The sequence below is a fragment of the Gymnogyps californianus genome, chromosome 15 (genome assembly GCF_018139145.2).
Source record: "Gymnogyps californianus isolate 813 chromosome 15, ASM1813914v2, whole genome shotgun sequence".
Taxonomy (NCBI): domain Eukaryota; kingdom Metazoa; phylum Chordata; class Aves; order Accipitriformes; family Cathartidae; genus Gymnogyps; species Gymnogyps californianus.
In genome coordinates, this window is record NC_059485.1 from 17,849,095 (window position 1) to 17,866,563 (window position 17,469).

The 17,469-nt window shown below is 54.5% G+C and overlaps 1 protein-coding gene across 5 annotated transcripts in view; it reads left to right on the plus strand.

Moving 5' to 3' along the window:
• The window catches only part of RAB11FIP3 (RAB11 family interacting protein 3), an 82,165-nt gene extending 67,792 nt beyond the window's left edge, over positions 1-14,373 (plus strand). For all 5 annotated transcript variants that reach the window (XM_050906084.1, XM_050906081.1, XM_050906082.1 and 2 more), the window contains 8 exons: positions 1,200-1,293; positions 3,112-3,215; positions 5,886-6,026; positions 7,047-7,128; positions 9,143-9,280; positions 10,180-10,335; positions 10,767-10,907; positions 11,681-14,373. In XM_050906084.1, the coding sequence (XP_050762041.1) occupies positions 1,200-1,293; positions 3,112-3,215; positions 5,886-6,026; positions 7,047-7,128; positions 9,143-9,280; positions 10,180-10,335; positions 10,767-10,907; positions 11,681-11,794 (970 nt within the window). In that variant the 3' untranslated portion in view covers positions 11,795-14,373. The remainder of the gene's footprint in view (positions 1-1,199; positions 1,294-3,111; positions 3,216-5,885; positions 6,027-7,046; positions 7,129-9,142; positions 9,281-10,179; positions 10,336-10,766; positions 10,908-11,680) is intronic.
• The last annotated feature ends 3,096 nt before the right edge of the window (positions 14,374-17,469 follow it).

A 17,469-nucleotide genomic window follows, 5' to 3' on the forward strand; every position in this document is an offset into this window, starting at 1 on the left:
TGATTTTTGTTATCCGGGTTCTGCTTGTGCCAAGAAATCTCAGCTGCTTAGGCCCTGTTGTGCTTGGCATGATTTAAATGACAAATGTGCCTGAGACTTGAGAATCTAAATATATACTCAGGGTGAGGATGCAAAATAAGGCTGGTACTCAGCTGTGGTCTCTTCGGTAAATGTCAGTTACGTTTCATGAATATTTACATGAGCATATTGCATAGCAGGGTGAATTTGAGAACCCACATTACAAATTCCTAGGAAAAACTGGGGTTCAAAGGGACCTCTGTGGTTTTCTCGTTCACCTCCTGCTCAAAGCAGCGCTGGCTTCAAAGGTAGGTCAGGCTGCTCATCGTTTGAGTTGCGGTGGGAGAGCAGAGTGTTTTTCTCCAGGCAGCATCTGCCTGGGGTTTCACAGAGCTGGAATACAACCACCCCTCTCCGTGCGATAGCAGTTTCTTGTGCCATGAGATGATGGAGCTGCTCTGCAGCGATACCATGAGGATTAAGCGCAGATCAGCCCCTCCACGGAGTGTCCTTTAGATCGCCGCAAAGCTGTGGCCGCCAATGTCGCAAGGCCTTGCTAATGATTAGCTCGCTCTCGGCTGTCGCAGCCGGTGCAGGGAGGTGGGCTGAGGTGTTTCACAACAGGTTCAGGGCTTTTTATCCTCTCCCTCCCCTTACACCCACTGCCCCCCACTTCTTATTAGCCTTATCAGTGGCTAGAGCGGAGTACTCTGTCCTTTACCGGCTAATACACAGCCTTGGTACATTCATAAAGAAAGAAAGTGAAAAGAGTGAGCTCCTATCTCTTCCCATTCCAAAGAGCAAGAACAAATGATCATGGTATGAAGTTCCAGCAACAAGTGTCCACGTCTACGCTTCCCTCGCAGACGTGTTCGTTCAGCTGGTAAGCAGCCACCCGCTCAGCCCTGTTATCTGGGCACACCGAGGCAGTGAGCTTCATTGCCCGTTGGAGCTTGTGGTGGTGAGAAGGACCTGGCCCATGCCATCCTTTGCTGTAAATCCTGCAGCCCAAGAAGGAGCAGTGCTATTAAATCCCCTTGGAAAAGGAGGTGGCAGCTGAGGAGGGGAGAGAGGGGACCAGTATCCTGCAAGAGTGGTTGTCATCTGAAATTGCCGTGTCCTGCAATGTTCGCTCTAATGTTCGTGTTGCTGTGGGTTGGGGTGGTTTGTCTCTGTTACAGACAGTTGCATCAGACGAGCGCGTTGTCCGTGGGCGTGATGGAGGAGTCTTACCAGGATACGCTGGAGTGTACGGAAGAGGACATCACGGACAAGGTAGGAGCAGGGCTCTCTACGCTATCCTGGAGCACGTAGTGGTTTGCAATGCTGTGAGCTCCCCAGGCAGGAGTTAGGCTGAAGCTTCTCTTACTGCGCCGCTGGCACTAGGTAGATCAGTGCAGGCAGGACGTACGAAGCCCTCCGCATCTAGGGGATGGAGAATTAAAGCGCTCCGAGTCGAATTGCAGAGGTCCTCTGAGTCAGGAGGTGGCACTGGTGCCTTCTCCCGGGGGGTGGAGGTGTGCTGCCCCGCTTGCAGCGAGGGTGGCTTCCCTCCAGCTCGCCGGGAGGAGGGGGTAGCTGTTTGCAGGCTGTATTTTCACTTCTGCTTCACATAAGACGTTCTCAAATTCTGCTTTTCTGAGATGAGCAAAGACGCCTGATGCTAAACAAGGACTTCCTTTCCTGGGCACGCTCTTGCCACTGCTGCTCGTGCTGTCAGGATATAAAGCTGATTTTTGTGCTGGTCCTGTTGGGTTTTACTGGGGTGTTAAAAAAAGGATTATAGGACAAGATGCGAGCTGGGCAGGAGCACAAGAAAGCTTTTATTTGAGCACCCTGAGCTAAATATAGCTAAGGGAAAGAAGGAAAGTTAAAGATAGGTGAGTTGTGGCTTGTGTAAGCGTTTGCTGCAGTCCTGAAACTCCTTGAAAATGGCTTTTTAATTCTGGAATCACAAATAAAGAGCTGCACGGAGCAGCATGTGAAGAGGAATACATATGTGTGTAGCTGCACTCGGATATAATTATAATGCATGGAAGACCTTTAAAAAATTAAAAATCAACATTTTTCCAAGTCTGAAAGTTGAATAAAACACTCGCATTCCTTAAGGCATCTGGCTTGGGAAACCATGTATGTACTTCTGGAAAGGCCTTGTGTCTCTGCATATTTCTTTTTTTAATACACTTGCGTGTCGCTTGCCCTCCTCCCCAGAGCGATGGTTCGGGTTTTGCAGACGTGCTCCTAATTGCCTCTCTTTCATGATTGTTCTTGTATGGGTATAAATGGGATTTTTGGGACCACGAACTCTGTCCTTCTGTGGTTCCCCACCCACCCACGCTCCGGCTTGGGTGGGAAGTAGAGGGCACTCCCGGCCCCCTTTGCTCTTCAAAGCTGTGCACTATTCAGGGAAATCGAATGAAAATGCAAATACAGCTGAAATAAGCCCTGTATAGGTATGGGGAGAAAATGCTCATCTCTGATCCTTTCCCACCAGCTAGCATTGTTTCCTCCTGCGTGACTTTATTTACATATAGCTGAGAACCCAGGGTCTTTCAGTCCTGTTTCAGGCAGCGGGTGGTTATCCCCGGCCTCAGGGCTGCACTTGGATGCGGCGGAGCTCTGGTGATCCAGCTGGGGTCTTTCCCTCTAGACCTCCTTGTAGGATATCATCCTGAAGGGTATGAAGAAAGGAAAGAGCAAAGCGTTTGGCCCCGTATTGGTACGTGGGAGACATCAAAAACTGAGAAACCAGGATGTAAAAGGATGTTTTAAAAGGATACTTTAAATCAAGGCACGGCTGCCTGATTCCAGTGCCAACCATCCATTTTAAGTAGTTCACCCAGGAGCAAGCCCCAGTGGTGGCTCCCGCAGCTCAGGCTGCCTTGTGCGGTGAAGAGTGGGATGCAGGTAATGCCGGGAGCTGTGTCGGGGTGACCGGCTCTGAATCAGTGCAACAAACCGAGGCAGCCCCAAAGCGAGCGGGGAGCACCTGCACGGTGCGCTGGAGGTGGTGGGAGTTGCTCCGGCACTTGGTGCCACTTTGCCAGCGGGTTTAAGCACGGGTGGCTGATCCTCCCCTCTCCCGTCACACAGGTGGTCTTTCTGGAGAAGCGAGTGACGGAGCTGGAGAAGGACACGGCCGCTAACGGCGAGCAGCACAGCCGCCTCAAGCAGGAAAACCTGCAGCTCGTGCACAGGTAAGGGAGCCCCGTTTGTGCCGTGACCAAAATGCAGCTTAGCATCGCCTGTGGTACCTTTTCTTTTCCCCCTCCATGTACTGCGGCACCCCGTGCCTTCCCTGCGGGCCAGCTGCCTGCCTGCACGCAGGCAGGAGCTGCTGGAGCTGTGGGGAAAGGAGGCAGCAGCAGAGGAGGGAGATGGACAGAAAATAGCAGGAAAGCTTCACAGCTCTGCCCTTGATGATCCGATCCCGCCCTGGCAGAGGGCAGCCGTGGTTAAATCCAGCCGGGGTTCAGGCTGCCTTCTCTGCACGAGGGCTGTGTGCGGGATTGTGGCATCCTGCACACGCTTTTCTGGGTCTCTGGCAAATCCCCAGGAGTGCAGGAAACGGCTTGCGGCTCAGCCGGGACAAATGGCGAATATCTCCTTTGCAATGTTCTGCTCAGATGCATGTAACTATAACAGTGCTTTTCAGATTTTTTTTTTAATATCTTTTTTTTATGTGCTTCCCCACCCCACGTGTCCATCCTGAAAGGCCTCTGTGGAGCTCTGGAGCTCCAGGGGTTGGCTCAGAGGACTGCAGGGAGGGTCATGCTTCTAGGAAAGCTTCCCATTCAGGGAGGATATATACTTCATACTCACTCTTTATGGACTCTTTCTGGCCCCTATTTCACCCATTAGGTCTGGGTGGAAGGTACAGCAGTGTCGTGGTTTAACCCCAGCCGACAGCTAAGCACCACGCAGCCGCTTGCTCACTGCCCCCCCACCCCTGGGATGGGGGAGAGAATCAGGAAAAAAAACTCGTGAGTTGAGATAAAGACAGTTTAATAGGACAGAAAGGAATGAAAAACAATGATAATGATAATAATAAGTAATATGACAATAGCAATACTAAAAGAATTAAACTATACAAAGTAAGTGGTGCACAATGCAATTGCTCACCACTCGTTGACCGATGCCCAGTTAGTTCCCGAGCCGCGATCCCCCCTCCCAGTTAACTCCCCCCAGTTTATATACTGGGCATGATGTCATATGGTATGGAATAGCTCTTTGGCCAGTTTGGGTCAGCTGTCCTGGCTGTGTCCCCTCCCAGCTTCTTGTGCCCCTCCAGCCTTCTTGCTGGCTGGGCACGAGAAGCTGAAAAATCCTTGACTTAGTATAAACACTACTTAGCAACAACTAAAAACATCGGTGTGTTATCAACATTCTTTTCCTACTAAATCCAAAACACAGCACAATACCAGCTACTAGGAAGAAAATTAACTCTGTCCTAGCCGAAACCAGGACAAGCAGGGTCCCTACTGCCCATCTCTACCCTCCCCACAGCCAGCCTTGATCCTGTTGCTTTCGGATTCTGGCTGGGGTGTAGCCCTTTGGATCCCATTTGATGTAATCGCTGTCTTTACTAATCTGGCAGGCTTCTCTCTTCCAGCGGCGTGTTTACCCTCGGCAGATAAACCCGGCAGGAGTTTATCTATAGGTCTATAAGACTGTTAAGTAACAATCGTGTCAGGGAATCGAGCGATTCAAACAAAGGTTTCTCTAAGCCCTGATAAACTTTGCAGCGAGGGAAATGTTTTCACTTTAGCGGCTTGGCTTTTATCAGTCAGCTTTTAATCAAGTAAAGCCCCGAGTGTACTCGTTGCTGGTTGAAGAATAAGTTCATCTGGCAAAAGCCTTCCCCACCTGCCTATGTAAAGCGATTGCATAAACTCCAGCGCAGCAGCCTCTCGGCGAACCTCAGCTCTCGAACCGCTGCTGGGGCTGGGTGATTTACTGCAGCGCAGGGGCGTGGGCTACCTCTGCCTGCTCCGGAGGGCAGATAGGCGTGCTGGCAAATACCTCTGCCCTGTCTGAGCAAACACGGCCGCTGCCTGCGCTGTCGCAGCCTCAGGACCGCGTGGAAATTGCTGTTATGCTGGCACACGGAGAAGGTTGACCTGCAGCTCCCCTATTTTTTTGCTGGGGACATGAGAGTGTGAAAAGGAGGAGGATTGGGGCTGTTGTCTTGTCTTCTCGGGGCAACAAGACTACTTCAGGGCAGAGTAAAGGAGCCCAAAATGCTAGAAACGGCTGAAGGAGGATTTCTCTGTCATGGCCACTACAGGTGAAACCGCAGCCCTGGGATTTACGGTTGGATTCGACGATCTTAAAGGTCTTTTCCAACCTAAATGACTCTCTGATTCTATGAGATTCCGATTAAGTAGCTTGTTCTGGGTGATGCTGTGACTGTGACCCACAGGCTGTGGGTTATAAAATGATGACTGTGCTTTCACCCTCACCTCACCCCCTTGTTGGCCTCCCCCTTAAAAAGGGTTGTGATGCAGCCTGGAGACTTAAAAAAACTAGACAGAGGTAATACCAGCATGGACCACCTGGCTTATTTTATTTGACTGTCGTGTTGGTCAGCAGTAGTGTCCTTGGGGATTTCATGGACCGTGTCGCTTTCCCACTGCATCTGCTGGGACGAAGTTGAAGCCCTCATACGCCCGCTGCTTGAGATGGTGATGCGGTGTACTTTCCCTGAAAGCTCGCTCTATTTTACAGTCTGCTTCTCCCAGCTCTCCTATGCGGTGGGAGAAAGGCTGGGAAGAGAGTCTGATCCCTCCCTTGGGATGCCAGCGTGCCGGGGGTGAGCCATCAGCAACAGATAATCCTCTCTCTCTCTCTCTCTCTCCTCTGAGCAGAGCAAATGCTCTCGAGGAACAGCTGAAGGAGCAGGAGCTGAGAGCTGACCAAACACTCCTGGAGGAGATCAAGAAGCAGAGGGAGCTGCTGAGCAAAATGGAGAGGGAGAAGAGCATTGAGATTGAGAACCTGCAGGCCAGGTGGGGCTGGGGCAGGGCTGGGTGGTGGCAGGTCTCCTGGACCCGCGTGTACACACTGGAATAGGTGTACAGGCTGCCCCTTTGCAACTGCAAAAGTTGGGGAGACAAAGTGCAGTAGACAGTGAGTTTAACTTGGTTAAAGGTGTAACTAAAGTCATTATGAACCCTGAGTTTTGGCTGCTTCTCCTACCTTCGCTCCAAAATCAAGCCTCTCCGTGAATGTGGTCTCAGACTCTTTATTTGAATTTCCCTGATGCAGTTTAAATTTAGCTCACATTCTCTATCCGTGCGCCTGCCCCGCAGTGTGAATGAAGAGGTGATTTGTTAGTGCTTGTTCCCATGAATGACCTGTGGAAGTACGTTTGATGCACAGAAGTTTTCCACCTTCATGGAAACATGCAAATATCTGGGAAAGAAGAGTTGTCCAACAAGCCCTGTCCCGGACAGGGTGCTTCATGCTGCCTGTTGGCTTCCAAAGGAAAAAGTAGTGTGGGAGAGGTTTCATTTATTTGATGGGTTTTTTGCTGCTTTTCCAGAATGTGTTTTGCTATTGTTCAACCCTTGCAGTAAGTGAAAGACAAAGGCAGTGGGGTTTTTTACCAGGCTTGTAGCAGGACAGTTACAATGACAAATGGATGTTACTTTACCTGGAGAATGCAAAGCTGAAGCTCTCTCTGAACCCCTGCTCTGACTCTGCCCGGGCGATGTGTCTGCTTTTTGGTGCCTAGTGCTGAGGCTTGCCCATGGACTGATGAAGCCCTTGGCCTAAAGAATAGAGTTGGACCTGATTGAGAAGGGCATGGCGCTGGGCAGCGGACTTGCCAGAAGTCGTGTCGATGCCCTGCTTTTTCCCCTGGGAGCAGAAATAGTGGAAGTCTCAGGGTTTGCTTTGAAAAGATAAATACCTGCTGGCTTGCCTTCGGCAGGTCCTGGTTTAATATTCCTAGCGATGTTTCAATCAAGTCTCCTGCACTTGGGATGCTTGGGTGAGTTTCTTACACGTCTCTCTTACTGTTGCAGGCTGCAGCAACTGGACGATGAGAACAGCGAGCTGAGATCCTGTGTCCCTTGTTTAAAAGCTAACATTGAAAGACTTGAGGAGGTGAGGACCGTGTGTGCTTGGGGTGCCCAACCGGAGCTGTGTTTCTGGGTTCCAACCTGCTGCCTCACATGGCTGGAGCTGAAATTCTCCTTTACACAAAGGGCCTACGTGAGATCCGTTTAACGTAACGAGGAAATCAGCTGCTCCTGCTTTCCAGTCCCTGCACACCTCGCCTCGGAGCAGAGCTATCCCACACAGCTATCTGTGCAGGTTCCCAGTCGTTTGGCTTGCAAGCTGGGATTAACAAAGCCCTAATAAATCTCTCTGTGACAGTGCAGCCTGCGTGAAGCCGCAGCGTGCAGCGGTGGCAGCCCTGTCCTGGCTGGTTAGGAGGGGACTCGTGCCCTCTTGTGGAAGCTTGTCCCCGTCCCTGCGGCTGCAGCCCGCAGCAGGACAGTCCGCTGCAAGGGAGGAAGAGGAGTGGGCATGCTTCATCTCCGTGTACTGCCCGAACAGATATGCCCTCGCTGGGATTTGCAAGTTGAGTCTTCAAGTCTCCGTGTTATCTCCCAGATCCTCTCCCCTCTCGCCCTGCTCAGGGTTCAAGGCCGTGCAGCTGCTGACGGGGCCAGGGTGGGAGGCTTGCCGAGGCGCCGCAGTCTCCGTGGGATGGACAAGATCCTCATTTTTGGAGAGAATGTGGGTTGCAGATGTAACATCTGGTACAAAGGCTGCGTTTTGTTTCTGTTCAAGCTTGTGGCAGATGTAAGATTAAAATTTAAAGTGAAATCAAACCTCTCGGCCCAGCTGAAGGCCCTCAAGCATTTCATCCCCTCGCAGTCTTTGAGCCTGTGGGAGAGCACTGCAGCTCTATCTCTGCCTGACGTGGCCACGATGAAGTGGTCTTCATCTGCCAAGACCTTGTAAGCACAGTGCATTGAGGCTGGGGGTAGGAAAACCACTGTGGGTCTGAGGATAAATTTCCTGCCTAGGTGTGTTTCAGCCCCGCAAAGCTGATTTTGATCCTTAATCTCTCTGCAGAGCAGTGCTGCTTTTTCTCCACAGTTAATGGGATTAACAAGGAGCAAGAGGTGCAGTTGCTGCCCCTCCCTGTCGAGGAGAGAAGCCCTGCTGATGAACTGCTATCTTGTCCGGTGTCTGAAATCAGCATTTCGTTGTCAGCGTTGCGTTTCCTGCTGGTGCGGTGCTTTTGATGCTCTGCTCCATGGACCGGGACACCCCAGACCCAGCAGCTGGAGCTCCCCCTTGGAGCTGCTCCTCACCTCTTCGTGGCACGGGCCATCCAGCCACCAGTGTTTGGCTGGGGTCTTGTGGCGTTTTTGGCTTTCTGAAAGGCAAAACCTTCCTCACGGGGAGAGCCAGGCTGGAAGCTGTGAGCCTGGGGAGGGGATGGATTGGTCATAGGCAGAAGGGTGCTGTTGTCATCACCAAGTGACAAGCTTTACCTGCCATCTGAAACGTTCAGCCAAGGCTTTGAGTATAAGAAGGGGACAGAGCGGGAGAGCTGGGCTGTATGTTTTACATCCTGGCTTGAACTGGTCATGTTCCTTCTTCGGTCAGTCCTCAATTAAATTCTTTCATATCTGAAACCAAGAGTGAGCATCCCTAGAGTGACTTAAGATCTTGGATTCGTGGCTTTTCTGAAATTCAGACCTAAGGAGCCTTATGATTTAATGTCTCTTCTTGGCCTGTAGCCCCTGTGCTGGCCCCAGTCCCGCCCAAGCCGTGTCCCATGCCAGCACCACGCTGCCCAGAAAGCCGCACAAGTGCGGATATTTGCCTGTGTGCATTTATTCTTGAGTCATCTCTTATTACCTCTCTCTTAGCAGTGCTATTTTGGTGTGTGGCTCTTCTTGCTGCTGCCAAAGCACTCGGGCTCTGAAGCCCTCAGACAGCAAATGAAATCCCAGCAGGCAGAGCATCCGAATGCGTCAGCGAGAAGAGCCTTCCCCGCGGTGCTCAGCGTGCGCCGTGTCCTTGAGCGAGTGGGAAGAGCCCTGGCAGCGCCGAATGAAGACAGGCCCTGTGACTATTGCCTTTCGTGTCATTACAGGAGAAGCAGAAGCTGCTGGATGAGATCGAAGACCTCACTGTGCAGCTCACAGAGGAGCAGGAGAAAAAGAGGAAGATGGGGGACAAGCTGAGTCAGGAGAGGCACCAGTTTCAGAAGGAGAAGGAGTCGACGCAGGAGGTAAGTAGAGTCGGGGCTGCCTGCCACAGCCCTGTCCTGCTAGTTCCCCAAATTAGGGCTATGTGGGGAAGCTGGCCTTGGCAGCCTCTCCAAAAATAGGTATAACTGGAGCATTTGGTCCTGCCTGGGCAGAGAAAGGTCGCACAGCAGCTTAACTATGGAACATCTATCGCTTTTGCCTGTGTTAAAATTCAGCCGAGCGTGTCTGCATCTGCACACCCAGCGGGGCTGTGCCACCCTGGCCCGTTCCCGCGGGGCCCGTTTCTCTTCTGCATCGAAGGAGCGGTGGCAGAAGCACGGTGACGATGGCATGTGGAGCCAGCAGGCGTTAGCAGGCGGGAGGAGAGGGGTGCGAGGCTGCTTGGGTGAGAACTGCCAGCTCCTGTGTGCTGGGGGGCAGAAACACAGCCCCCCTCCCTGGCCCCTTCCAGGCATCTGTGGTTGATAATTCCAGCTGGAGGCTCAAGCAGGGCTTGCTGTCGTGGTAGGACAGGAGCTTTGGGCCTCAAAGTGGAAATTATTGTCGTTGTGATGCTGAGAGTACTCGGGTGAGACGGGCGTTCACAGTGTCCTGCTGCCTAAGCAAGCCCCCGCGTTGCTGGGCAGGGTCTGCTGCTGCAGACCCAGAGCCAGCACCTTTGGTGTTCCAACAAAGAAAGTCATTCCAGGGCTGCTCTCACGTATTTAAGTAGCTCCCCCTCTCCTGTTTGCTAGAGGTGTTGGAGAGGAAGGGGAAGCCATGTGCCCCCCCAGAAAGAGTCTGTTAATCCTGCTGCAGCAATCGATGGGGTTGCTCCCAGCTGGGGGACAGCCCGTCTGTCACACCAGCCATGACCAGTGCGAGCTGCCGGACTTGCAGGGGCTGCGGCACTCAGTTGTCCTCTTCCCTTGTGCTGCAGCTCATCGAGGACCTCAGGAAGCAGCTCGAGCACTTGCAACTCTTCAAACTGGAAGCTGAGCAGCGAAGAGGCAGGAGCAGCAGCATGGGGCTCCAGGAGTACAACAGCAGGACGCGGGAGACGGAGCTGGAGCAAGAGATCAAGCAGCTCAAGCAGGTATGCAGGGCTGGGCAGGGAGGGAAGCATTCTTGGCTTGCTCGGTCTGCAAAAGGGGATGCTGATTCCCTGACACTAAGGAGCGGTCAGCGGGGGCCTGGGGGCTCCTTCCCGAGGAGCTGACCGTGGATCCAGCAGCCCACTGCTTTCTTGCTCTCCTGTCCTGGGACAGGAGAGGTTGGCTCCTTCTGCTGAAGGACAGCATGTACACTCAAGAGCCCCTCTCTCTGCTGCGTCCCCCGGATCTCCCCAGCATACCCCATGTTTCCAGAGGTTCTCCAGGCTCTGCCGAGACTGAGTCGGGAGACCGTGCGCTGTTCCCGGCGCTGTGTGAGCTGCTGGTTAGGATGAAAGCCCCTGCCTTCCCTGGCCGGACCTGTTCTGAGAGCACCACATGCTTCAGCAGCATCTGGTTTGTCTGTTGTGAACAGGATAACAGGAACCTGAAGGAGCAGAACGATGAACTGAACGGACAGATCATTAACTTGAGCATCCAGGGAGCCAAGAACCTCTTCTCGGCGTCCTTCTCTGAATCCCTGGCAGCGGAGATCAGCTTGGTCTCCAGAGACGAGGTACGTGCCATGGGGTACTGCTTACCTCAGACCACATCTTCCCGGGGTGGCTAGTGCATCTCCTCTCCTCTCAGCCAACCGAGGGCCTGGGAGGAGCTGATGTGGCCCTGTCTGTGGTACAGCTCGCTCCCAAAATTCACTTGAAAGCTGTCGTGAGCAAAGAAATACCCACGCAACTATTTGAAAAGCTTGCAGGACTTACCCTGCCTGCCAGCCCTCCTTCCTGGGAATAGGGGAAGCTGCTCCCTTCCAATTTGCTGATACTGGCAGCTCGGCTTCGCCTGCCCTGTGACAGCCTTCCTCTTCTGGGACAGACCAGCCAGCACGGAGTGTGTCTGTCTGTAGCTGTCTTAAAACCCCAGGGAGCTGGGACATTTACCCTGGAGATCTTGGCTTCTCTGGCACGTGTTCTCCCTGCTCCGTGGCCGTACCCCAGATACTGGTGTGTGAGCCCACGTCAGCATCAGAATTAAATCTTTCAGACCCCAAGAAGTGGGGAAACACACCTGGATGTTTTGGGGTCCAAAGGGAGATGCGATGCTCCCTGCTTTCTCCAGGGTCCCACCTGGCTGAGAACTTGAGGAAGGACAGGAGTGAGCAGAACCAGCAGCTGAAGGCGTTTTCCCTGGCCGCTTATAAGTGGCCGGGAACATCCCAGGCCGGAGTGAAGAAGGAGGGAAACCTCCGTGGGTGCACAGAGCCACGAGAAGCCCCGCTTCTGTCCCTGGGCAGCGGCAGGCAGTGACCGCTCACTCTTTCTCCCTCCCTTTCAGCTCATGGAAGCAATTCAAAAGCAAGAGGAGATCAACTTCCGCCTGCAGGATTACATCGACAGGATCATCGTGGCCATCATGGAGACGAACCCCTCCATCCTGGAAGTTAAGTAAGGGCGGCCGAGAGCCGCCGGCTGTGCGCTCGTCGATGGGTGTGGATTTGGTGCTCTGAGAGGATAAAGAGGGACTCGAAACGTCTTTGCTCTTGATGAAGGCACAAGGAAGCATCGCGTCAGGTCGGTGGGTGAATTAACCAGCGGACTGGGGAAAAGAAAACCAGCAGCAAGGTTTTGTTGTCTGACTCCGTTATTTTGAAACCCTTCTGGTTTGGAGGGGTGAAAGGGAACCTGGAGAAGAAACACAGGCAACGGACAGCTGGAGGAAGCTACCCCTGAAGCTGGGAACTGTCCCGACAGCGGCGTCAGACCCTCTGGCGTGCGGGGTGCCAACAGGAGCTTGCCACCACGAGGGCTGTAAGGAGAGGGTTTCTCTGAACTGCGGGATAACGGGATGGAGAAGGAAGCAGCAGCGCTGACGTTTTCCCTTGCTGCCCTGTCCAGCCCAAGTATCTGCTTTGCCAAAGTGTCCCTGACACACTCACTCACTGGGGCAGATCTGGGAAAGAGGGAAACGTGTCCTGGACTTGTAGAGGGGGTTTTTTCTTGGGTTTGGGTTTTGTTTTTTTTTTTTTTAATTAACTTAATGCAAATGTCCTCATTCAGCTGACGCAGTTAATCCTTGCCCTGCCGCTTCTGCTCGGGAAGGGGTTGCGTGCAGAGAGCTAGCTGGCTCCTCTCTCGCTCGCCGGTGGCAGAAAGAGGCAGGGGAGCGGCTGTTTTTGGGACAGGGCGTAAGCGCACTTTGTCACCTGCCTCCTTATTTATTTTTGCTGTCCGTGGCTCACTACCGTCGGCACGCCTTGGCGTTCACGGCTCCGCTGCCCTCCTCCCCGCTCCCGGCTCTTCTGCCGGCTGCCACGGCGTCTGCGGGTGTCTGTTGAGCCGGGCTGGCTCTGGGAGGAGAGGTCCCCTCGGCCCCAGCTGCAGACACACGGGTGCTGTCTGTCCAGCCTGCAGGGACTGGGGGAAAGGCTGTGACTCTTCAACTTGCACTGGAGGCTGGTCCTGGCCGCCTCTCCCCATCCCAGCTCGGCTCGTCTGGCCCGGCGCGGGGATACGCAGCGGCCGAGGGAGGTCGGGGAGCTGCAGCGGAGAGGGCTGAGCTCTCAGTCTTGCCTCCCAAGGTCCCTGGCCTGTGCCATTCCCAGCCGGAGCAGGGCTCTGCTGGTGATAGCTTCAGTCCTGGAGGGAGAGCCTGCTCCGGCCGCCTTTCCCTGCTGTTTCCCTGTGCTGCGGCAGGGGATGGAGCAGCCGCTCTCATTTCTCAGCCGCTGGCATCAGCCTGGGCTTTCTCCATGCCGTTGCGGAGAGGAGACCCGAGAATACAACAGCAGCAGCTCCCTGGGAAACAAAAGCCATGTTTACATCAGACAGCTTTTGGCTTGCTGGTACAAGCGGCCGTGGCGTAGCGTGACCCTGGGGAGCAGCGGCTTGAACCCACCGCTCCTCTCCGGCTCCCGGGAGGAGACAGCCAGCAGACTCCCAAGGATCCGGCTTCGTTTAGTACATCAGGGCCCCAAAAAGCGGTTCTTTTTTCCTGCTTGTCAGGTTTTAGAAATGCCAGAGTGGCCTGAAAACAGAAGCCCCGGCGATCCCTTGGCTGCCGGCGGGGGGATGCCTGCTCCTCCCCAAAACGCTTCCACGCACGCGGCACATCTCTCTTCCCGCGGTGGCAGAGCAGCCAGCTCGCCGTTTGTCCCGGGAGGGTGCCGCTGGCCGGGAGAGGTGGCAGTTGCCGCAGCCTTAGTCCCTGCCGGGGGGGTCCCCGGTGGCTCACGGGTCCCCTGCGCTGCCGGCCCCGGGGCCGAGACCCGGAGCTGGCCGAGCCACCGCCGCCGCCGCCACCATGACCCTCCCTCTTCCACCCTCTCTTTAAACACATCGCCTCTGGGTGCTCAACCTCCCGCGGCCTTGTGCGAGGTGCAGCGGGGTTGGGGGCGAGCCCCAAAAACCTTGGGCGAGGGGGGGCACCCAGCGCTCCCGCACCCAGCTCCCGTACACCCAGCCCTCCCCGGCATCCACTCCCCTCCCTGCCCCGAGTCCGCGGGAAGAAGCCACGTAATGTACATTTCCAGAGAAGCTTTGGGTGTAAATCAGTGTATACTTGGAGAGGGAAAATTTTTCTATCTTGTAGAGTAGGTATTTTTATAGAATGAAGGTTGATCATTTTTTTAATACTTTAAAGAAGAGAGAAATGTATCTGTGTATACACAAAAGCATATATATATATATGTATAAATATATAAATATCGGAGATCTGCCTTTCTTGACTCGGGATCACGGATCCCCAGTTCTCAAACAATCGTCTTTTTTTTTTTTTTCCTGTCGCTCACAAAGAGGTACTGTAACTGTAAATAAGCACCGGGAAAAAGTTTTAAGCAAACAAAGCACTGACTTGCACATTCACCATGCTTTAAAGTCCCTATGGAAAAAAAACAAAACAAAAACTGTACTTCCCGAAAATGTTCCTCTTTCCCCACCGGTATGTGAAGGAAGTCCCAAAAAAAGAGGCAAAAACAGTATTGTCTTAAATGATGTATCAATTCTTGTCAGATTAAAAGCTGTTACTATTCCTGCCTGGAGCTCTTCTTTCCGCAAGGGCGGCTCCGAGCATCGGAGCATCCCGAGCATCCCAGCGCTGGCTCGCCAGCGGGGCTGGATGGGAGTGGAAATGCCTCTGCCCCGAAGAGTGCCCTGATCTTGGGGGGGGGATGAGGATGGGGGAGGCTGGACCTGGCTGGCTTCGGAGGGGCCGAGGTCAAAGGGAGCCAAAACCTCCCTGCTGGCCAAGCCGTGCCGGTGGGAGCTGGGGGGGATTCACCCTTTGCTTTCCTGGTGGGGTGAGGGACCTTCGGAGCTGGCCCTGTCATCCCGTTTTCCCCCCCCCCCAGGGCATCCTGCTGCTCTGGAGGGTTTGGGGAGGCTGAGACGGGGCCAGGCTGTGGCTTGGCACCGGCAGGGACTCGCTTGGGTCTGCTCTGGGTGAGGACGCAGAGGCTTTCCCTCGCCCTTTTTTACACTGTGCTAAACCCCTCCGAGCACTCAGCTGCTCTGAACCACTCTAAAAATCCCTTAAATGCTCTAAACCACCCTGCTAAGCTGCTCTGCACCCCTCTAAGCTTCCCTCCGCCTCCTCCCAGCCCCTGTAAGCCGCCCCAAAGAGCTCTAATGTGCAAAATAGCCTCTCGGCTCCTTGGAGTGCCTCCGGATGACTCCAGACTGTTGCTCTGAACAACTCCGAGCAGCCCTGGAGCGCCCGGAGCTGCTGCAAAGAGCTCCGAGTGCTGCTGCGTGCTGGGAAGTGCCTCTAACACGCTCTGAGCTCTCTAAAACACCCCAAATTATTTCAAATTGCTCCGTGCTCCTCTGAACTGCTCTGAGGAGCACCGAGCTGCTCTAAAACATCTCTGAGCTGCTCTAGAACACCTCTGAGCTGCTCTAAACTGCTCTACACCCCTCTAAGCAGCTCTAGTGTGCAGCAAGATTTCTCTAAACACCTTTAAAAAATCCTTTAAAAATTCTTCTGAAAAGCTTAACCTCCAACAGCTTGAAGCTGCTCTAGAAATCGGGTAAGTCAGTGGCTCCGGGGGCATCGGTGCGGTGCTGGGTCGCCTCAAGGAGCTGTAAACTGCCTCTGAACAGCTCGGAGCTCTGGACGGACGGAGCTCTGGGCAGCGCTGAAGCACTTGAATTGCTCAAATAGCTCTCGGGCTCCTCAAACCAGCCCTAAAAGGCACCAAGATGCTAAAACTGCGTGGAGCGGTTCGAAGTAGCTCTTAAAAGTCCTCTCAGCTCTTCTAAAACTCCTTGAAATAGCTCAAAATGGATCATAAAAAAGATCGCGTAGCAGCTCTGAAGCACTCTGAGCCTCCTGTGTGTGGCTGTGAAATGCCTCAAGTGCTCTAACGCTCTCTGAAAGGCCCCCGAAACTCCTCTGGACCTTTCTAATGTACCTCTCCACAGCGTTAAACCTTTTCAGTAATGTCTCTAAACTTCTCCAAACGGTTTGAAACCACCCTAAACCCCCTCTGAATGACACCGAAGAGGCATAAGCAACCCTGAAACGGCTCCATGCTGCTCTAAAACTCATCAAAAAATATTTGTAGCTGCTCGGAAGCACTCAAGTTCTTCCGCACATCCTTTGAAAAGGTCTCTAAACGTCTCAGAACCTCTCCAGCCTCTTCAAAGCTGCTCCAGAAAAGCCCTAAAGCTCTAAAGATCTCTGTGTCCTTCAGAACGGCTCCAGAACCACCCAAGCACCTCCGGAGCTGCTCCGAATCACTCTTCCACAGCGCTGTGGTGTCTTGGCACCGTGCTAGCGAGCCTCTGGGCAGCTGCAGGCAGCTCTGAGTTATTATTTATTATAAAAAATTAAATGCATTTAAATAAATATATTTGCAATAGGGTTAGAGATTTGTGGAGCTTTCGTAGCTCCAAAACTCCTCGGGGAAGCTGAGCTGCTTCTGAAACGCTGCTCTAAACACCGCTGAAGAGCTCCAGCTTCTCCCTTCGTTACGGTGGGATGCTCTGGCTGTGGACGGGTGAAACCGGCAGGCACCCAGTAAGGGTTGGAGCCTGGTTGTGGTGCCAGGGGTTCTGGCCCCGCCATGTGGGGTTCCGGTACCTCCCCGCCGCTCTCGGCCTTGGCAGCAGGAACGCGATGCTCGGTGCTTGCAGCCCCAGGGTGGGCATGGGGTGCTCTGCCGGTACAGGCAGGGTGTTGGGGGCAGGCAGGGCTGCCACGAGCACCCAGCCTGGCTCCCTGTCACCCTCCGGCCCCTGCCACCCAGCTCGGTGGGCTTGTCACTGCGCCGGCACGAGCCATGAAAGGACAAAGCCACCAGGAAAGCAGAGCCGCTCTTTCCCAGCTCGCCCAGGACCCGGCCCTCGCCCGGCGTGACCCCGAGGGCAGCAGCGCTCTCCCATCCCAGCCCCCTGTCCCTGCACCCAAAAAGCCGCAGGGCGGCTGGTGAGAGCCCATCCAGCCCCTTCCCCAGGGAGCCAGCGGGCACCTCCAAATGCCCCCAAAACCTGGCCACGACCAGGGCCACCGCAGCCATGTCCCGCATCCCCCGGCAAGGACGCCGCAGCGGGGCCGCATCCGGCAGGACCCCGCGGGGCTGGGGCCCGGCTGAGCCCCCCGCCCGGGCCCAGTGCAGGAATGTGCTCCAGCCGCCGGGTGTTTACTCGCGGCCGGGCGGCTGGAGGGTGGTGAAGAGCAGAGCTTGCGCTGCGGGACCCCTGTTTGGAGAAGGGATTTCCAGCTCCTTCCCCTTCCACATCTGCTGCCGATCCCGGGATGGGGCTGGGATGGGGGGGTTAACCCTTGGCAGCCGGGGTGGGAGGGGGAGAGATGATGCCCCCCACCCTGAGCATCCCACAGGGCTAAGGGGGGCAGCCCCGGTGCAGACCCTCACCCTGGGGTGCTGCCTGCATCACCCCGTGGGACTTGCTGTGGGCAGGACAACTCGGGATGCTCACGGGGAGCGCGGTTCCCTGCAGGTGGTCCCCAGGGATGCTCCAGGAGCTCAGGCATGGGACAGGAGCCCAGGCAGGGACAGCCACGCCAGAGGACCCTAACACGCCAGCAAACGCCCCACACACCCAGCCAGGAGGCAACGACAGGCAGCCCTGCCTGCACCAGTGCATTTTTCTCCTCTGGCTGCAAGC